Genomic DNA, 6,091 nt, shown 5'->3' with positions numbered 1-6,091 from the left:
GTAGTCACGGGACGCCTTGCTCTCTGCCCCCTCCCCGGTGCCCAGCTCCCAATCCCTGTGAAGCCAATGGGGGCCGGGGCTCCTGCTCCCACCTGTGTCTCATCAACTACAACCGGACCGTGTCCTGCGCCTGTCCCCACCTCATGAAGCTGCACAAGGACAACAAGACCTGCTACGGTAGGGAGGCCGCCCGCCCCGAAGCCAGTGGGAGGCCGAGACTGGGGATGGTGGGGCCTGGCTATGGGGTGGGAGGTCCCAGGCTCCCAGCTGTAAGTGCGGGTAGCCAGGGCCCAGACGGAGGCACGCACATACAAGGTAGGGACTTCTTAATGGCTAGGGGTTGGCGGCAAACAGAACCGGTGTGGGGGGGGGGGGGGCCCAGTCTGGGTGGGTGGCAAGCACAGAGGCAGGGGACTGCCCCGGTGACCTGCCCCGTGCCCCACAGAGTTTAAGAAGTTCCTGCTGTACGCGCGCCAGATGGAGATCCGGGGCGTGGACCTGGACGCCCCGTACTACAACTACATCATCTCCTTCACCGTGCCCGACATCGACAACGTCACCGTGCTCGACTACGACGCCCGCGAGCAGCGCGTGTACTGGTCCGACGTGCGCACGCAGGCCATCAAGAGAGCCTTCATCAACGGCACTGGGGTGGAGACAGTCGTCTCTGCAGGTCTAGCCCCACCTGGTCGTCAGACTTGCCTATCCTCTCCTGGCACCAGACTAGTGCTCAGGCCTGCCGTTCCTCCCCAAAGCCTTCGGCCGCACAGGACCCCTGATCTTTAACTTTCGTAGGGTTCCCCCACTTGGATTCTTATTCCCCACAAACAGGGCCTGGGTCTCCACCCCTAGAGTCTTAGCCTCTGAGCCACGAGTAGGGGACCTTCCTTCTGCCAGGGGCCACTTGGATATGTGTAACATCACTTTCGGGCCCTACCACCGCGTTACCCCCTTAGATATCAGCTTGCTACGTTTGGTCAAATAGCTAATGAATGTACCCCAGTGTGCCAGCTGGTGCTGCTTCTCTTTGGTGACGTTAGCTGGTATTGACCATTTCACGGGCCTTTTAGATTCTCGGGCTAGATGTTCCCCACCCCTGCTCTCAGCCAGACAACACCCAACCACCCGGCTCCCCTTGTGCCCCCCAGACTTGCCAAATGCCCACGGGCTGGCTGTGGACTGGGTGTCACGCAACCTGTTCTGGACGAGCTACGACACCAACAAGAAGCAGATCAACGTGGCCCGGCTGGACGGCTCCTTCAAGAACGCCGTGGTCCAGGGCCTGGAGCAGCCCCACAGCCTGGTGGTGCATCCCCTGCGTGGGTCAGTCGGGCGGGGCTCGTGGCATGGAAGGGAGGTCTGTGGGCGGAGGGAAAAGAGGACTCTGACCCTCCCCCCGCCCCCAGGAAGCTCTACTGGACCGACGGTGATAACATCAGCATGGCCAATATGGACGGCAGCAACCGCACCCTGCTCTTCAGTGGCCAGAAGGGCCCCGTGGGTACGAGTGTGCCCCCCACCTGCCCTGCAGCCCTGTTGCCATTCCCGGGCTCTGAGACCCCCTAGTCAGGCTCCCGCCCCCAGCTCTGTCCAGCACCCCTGGCAGTGACTCCCCCTCTTCCAGGCCTGGCAATCGACTTCCCAGAAAGCAAGCTCTACTGGGTCAGTGCCAGCAACCACACCATCAACCGCTGTAACCTGGACGGCAGCGAGCTGGAGGTCCTGGACGCCATGCGCAGCCAGCTGGGCAAGGCCACCGCCCTGGCCATCATGGGTGAGGACCACTGGGTGGGCAGCAGGGGGCAGGCCTGCTTGTGGGGGAGGGGGGGCAGCCCAAGAGCCTCATCCCCTCCTGCTGCCCCAGGGGACAAGCTGTGGTGGGCGGATCAGGTGTCGGAGAAGATGGGCACGTGCAACAAGGCGGACGGCTCCGGTGCCGTGGTCCTGAGGAACAGCACCACCCTGGTGATGCACATGAAGGTCTACGACGAGAGCACCCAGCTGGGTGAGCAGTCGGGGGACCGAGGATCAGGGGGCGGAGGGAGGGGCGGGGGGCAAGCCCAGAAAGAAGTGGACCTGACCCATCCCTCTCCTGCCCGCCCGCCCACCCAGACCAGAAAAGCACCAACCCCTGCAGCATCCACAACGGTGACTGCTCCCAGCTCTGCCTGCCCACGTCTGAGACAACCCGCTCCTGCATGTGCACGGCCGGCTACAGCCTCCGCAGTGGACAGCAGGCCTGCGAGGGTACATGCCCCCTGACCCTCCTTTTGCCTGCCCATTGCTTCACGCCTCGTGGGTGGGCCTCCACCAAACCAGGGCTGCCGAGTGGGGCCAGGGGCAGTTCTGTGCTTGCCCTCCAGAACTCTGCAGCCTCACGCAGATGGGCCACCTGAGGAAGGCCCTGTGCCCCGTGGGGGGGAGGGGCAGCACAGCGCTTAAGCACCAGGGGCCCTGAGAGTGACTCTGCAGTGACTCTGGCAGATTTATCCGGCCCAGGAGGAGGCCTGGCAGGGCAGTGGTTAAACACTGGCTACTAACCCAAAGGGCTGGAGCATTGATCCCCCCAGCCAGTCTGCTTCTGGAGAGGTCTGCAGCCTTGGAAACCCCTAGGGGCAATCCTACCCCGGCCTGTAGGGTCACTGCCAGCCGACCACTGAGTGGACTTGACAGCAGTCGGTTTGAGTTGCCGGCAGACAGGCTGGCCGGGCAAGCGCACACAAGAGGTGTGTTGTGGACTGGGTTTTATAGGCAATGTGGGATTCAGATGTGTGGTTCCTGGAGGGGTGACTTACAAGGCCAGGGGTGTGGCCATAGCAGAGGTGGGGCAGGGGCAGGTTGGCGCCCTCTCTCTCGGCAGTGACTGGAGAGGGCTGCTTGGGACACCCAGAGAACAGAGGAGAAGCTTCCATCTTTATGGGAGCCAACAGCCATTGGAACCACTGGCCTTGCTCAGTGCGCACCAGCAGAGAAGGGGTAAAACTCAGAGGCCTTTCCTAAGAACTAGCTGGCTGGTGTACCAGCTGGCCCCAGGGCAGCAGAGCCCCGGAGGTGGAGGGTGCAAACAGGCCTGAGAGGCTCCTTCAGAGAGGGCACCGCCTCTAAGCTCTGCACCAGGCAGAGGCCCTGTCCGTCCTGGGCTGAGTACAGGGGCTGCAGAAGGAAGCCCTGGGTCTGGCAAAGTTGGAAGCAGAACTTCTCAGTGCCAACTTCTCACGGGTCTGGGGGGTTGGGGGGGATCTTCACAGAGCCTGAGCAGCCCATGTGGAAGGGGAAAAGGTCGGGTGCCTGGAAGGGCTGGGAGAGCGAGGTGGGGGGAAGGTAGGGGTTTAGGTGTTGGAGAGAGTGTGGCACAGACCCGACAGTTGGCGCCACGACCTCCTGCTCCAGGAGTCATCCGGTCCCACAGAGTCATCCCGTCCCACAGCGGTGCAGACTCTGCCCATGGGCTTCCCTGCCTGGCTCTGGGGCACCTGGACTGTGCAGCTGACCGCTCCAGGCCGGGCCATGCAAGATTCCTGCCTCTGCTGTCCTCTAGTGGTGGCTTCTGGTCTTGCAGGGGTTCCCCGAGTGTGCCTGCAAGCTTCCCCTCCCAGGGCAGGGACTTCCCTGGGGAAGAAATAGGGAAGACCCCAGAAAAGCAGTTTGAGAGTAGCAAAAGCTGAACGAGTGTCTTTGTGCTTCAGGCGTGGGCTCCTTCCTCCTGTACTCCGTGCACGAGGGCATCCGGGGAATTCCCCTGGATCCCAACGACAAGTCAGACGCCCTGGTCCCAGTCTCAGGCACCTCTCTGGCCGTGGGCATTGACTTCCATGCGGGTGAGCCACAGGGGACGGGAGGGAGTGGAACACGAGAGGTGTGGGGGTGGGTGCTCTGGGGTGCACGAGAGGCTGATGGCTTGTGGGGGTGTGGAGACACCACCACGGACCTGTCCCACACCCCATCTCTACTTCCGGACACCCTAAACCACCCAGCAACCCAAGGTCATGGGTTCCTGTGGACATCCCCAAGTCTGTCCAACCCCCCCTCTAGAAAATGACACCATCTACTGGGTGGACATGGGCTTAAGCACCATCAGCCGGGCCAAACGGGACCAGACGTGGCGCGAGGATGTGGTGACCAATGGCATTGGCCGCGTGGAGGGCATCGCAGTGGACTGGATTGCAGGTGGGCGAGAGGGTGTGGCCTCAGGAGGAGGATGCTGAAGAAAAGGGGGCATCAGGAGCTGATGGCGGAGCCCTAGGGGCGCCAGCTGAGAAGGGACCAAGGGTACTGTCCGACCTACCTACTCAGCCTGGCACTCCCTCCTCAGGCAACATCTACTGGACAGACCAGGGCTTTGACGTCATCGAGGTCGCCCGGCTCAATGGCTCTTTCCGATATGTGGTCATCTCCCAGGGTCTGGACAAACCCCGGGCCATTACTGTCCACCCAGAGAAGGGGTAAGGAGCTGGCCAGGCTGGCCACAGCCTAGGCACTCAGCCACAGCCCACCCGGGAGGCTCTCCCCTGTCCAGGAGAGGCCCCTGGGAGGTGGCGAAGCCCGGCCCAGTCCCGTCCATCCTTGGCTGCCGCTCAGGGGGGTGGAAAGGGCAGCCCTTCTCGGGAGGCTCTGGCCAGGAGGTCTGGGGCCTGAGCCACCTGCCCCCACCTCCCCAGGTATTTGTTCTGGACGGAGTGGGGCCAGTATCCACGCATCGAGCGGTCTCGGCTGGACGGCACGGAGCGTGTGGTGCTGGTCAACGTCAGCATCAGCTGGCCAAATGGCATCTCTGTGGACTATGAGGTGTGGATGCAAACCCAGCCCTGAGCGTCCCTTCCCTTGGAAGTCCCCTTCGCCTGGACCCCGCCCCTTCGGAGTGGTCAGGCAAAGACCAGGGGGAGTCATGGGCCTCCTGACCCTGACCCTGCCACCCAGAGATGGCAGGGCCTCAGGCAGGGAGCATGAAGAGGAGGGCAGAGGGAGAAAGAGGAGTGAGTAGGGAAAGCTTGGCGGAGGGCCCCGCACGGGCCCACACGTCCCCAGCCACTGGGACCTTGGGTGCGTGGCCTGTCGCTGAGGCAGTGTTCTGGCTGGCAGGACGGGAAGCTGTACTGGTGCGACGCGCGGACGGACAAGATTGAGCGAATGGACCTGGAGACGGGTGGGAACCGCGAGGTGGTCCTGGCCAGCAACAACATGGACATGTTCTCGGTGTCTGTGTTCGAGGAGTTCATTTACTGGAGCGACAGGTGAGGCCTTGGACCCAGCCGGTGCGTGCCCTGCCTGGGCCCCTCCTGCCGGCTGGCTCTCACCCACGCCCTCCGTCGCCCAGGACTCACGCCAATGGCTCCATCAAGCGCGGGAGCAAAGACAACGCCACGGACTCCGTGCCCCTGCGGACAGGCATCGGTGTCCAGCTCAAGGACATCAAAGTCTTCAACCGGGACCGGCAGAAAGGTTCAGCCTGGGGCTGGGAGGAGGGGACCCTGGGGAGACGGAGGGGCCCCAGGGGATGCTCTCTCTCCGGGGCCCCCAGAGGGAGAGGCTGCGAGATGCTAGGCCCACAAAGACCCGGTCGTGGGGAGAGGTTGGGAGGCTCTGGGCCGCCCCCGGGGTGTTATTTGTCTGAAGTGGGGGTTCCGAGGGCCTAGGAGGAGAGGGGGCAGGGCCTCGGCTTCCCAGTCACCTCTTCCTTCCCCGCCTCCAGGCACCAACGTGTGCGCCGTGGCCAATGGTGGCTGTCAGCAGCTGTGCCTGTACCGGGGAGGCGGGCGGCGGGCCTGCGCCTGCGCGCATGGGATGCTGGCCGAGGACGGGGCCTCGTGCCGTGAGTACTCCGGCTACCTGCTCTACTCCGAGCGCACCATCCTCAAGAGCATCCACCTGTCGGACGAGCGCAACCTCAACGCGCCCGTGCAGCCCTTCGAGGATCCAGAGCACATGAAGAACGTCATCGCCCTGGCCTTCGACTACCGCGCGGGCACCTCCCCGGGCACGCCCAACCGCATCTTCTTCAGCGACATCCACTTCGGGAACATCCAGCAGATCAATGATGATGGCTCGGGGAGGACCACCATCGTGGACAGTGAGCACTGGCCCCCAGAGCTGC

General features: G+C 63.4%; 1 protein-coding gene across 2 annotated transcripts in view; it reads left to right on the top strand.

Annotated features, from left to right (window-relative positions):
* LRP1 (LDL receptor related protein 1) overlaps nt 1–6,091 on the top strand; it is a 76,026-nt gene that overhangs the window by 47,896 nt on the left and 22,039 nt on the right. For both annotated transcript variants that reach the window (XM_030886046.2, XM_045290291.1), the window contains 14 exons: nt 46–177; nt 446–673; nt 1,149–1,323; nt 1,407–1,501; nt 1,625–1,774; nt 1,865–2,005; nt 2,113–2,247; nt 3,687–3,818; nt 4,033–4,167; nt 4,313–4,442; nt 4,659–4,785; nt 5,080–5,231; nt 5,315–5,439; nt 5,690–6,067. In XM_030886046.2, the coding sequence (XP_030741906.1) occupies nt 46–177; nt 446–673; nt 1,149–1,323; nt 1,407–1,501; nt 1,625–1,774; nt 1,865–2,005; nt 2,113–2,247; nt 3,687–3,818; nt 4,033–4,167; nt 4,313–4,442; nt 4,659–4,785; nt 5,080–5,231; nt 5,315–5,439; nt 5,690–6,067 (2,235 nt within the window). The remainder of the gene's footprint in view (nt 1–45; nt 178–445; nt 674–1,148; nt 1,324–1,406; nt 1,502–1,624; nt 1,775–1,864; nt 2,006–2,112; nt 2,248–3,686; nt 3,819–4,032; nt 4,168–4,312; nt 4,443–4,658; nt 4,786–5,079; nt 5,232–5,314; nt 5,440–5,689; nt 6,068–6,091) is intronic.

The sequence above is a fragment of the Echinops telfairi genome, unplaced genomic scaffold (assembly GCF_000313985.2).
Source record: "Echinops telfairi isolate 266 unplaced genomic scaffold, ASM31398v2 ScPeMD7_2;HRSCAF=8, whole genome shotgun sequence".
NCBI classification, from domain to species: Eukaryota; Metazoa; Chordata; class Mammalia; order Afrosoricida; family Tenrecidae; genus Echinops; species Echinops telfairi.
Note: the sequence above shows the minus strand (reverse complement) of the source record. Positions and strands in the feature narration are given on the sequence as shown.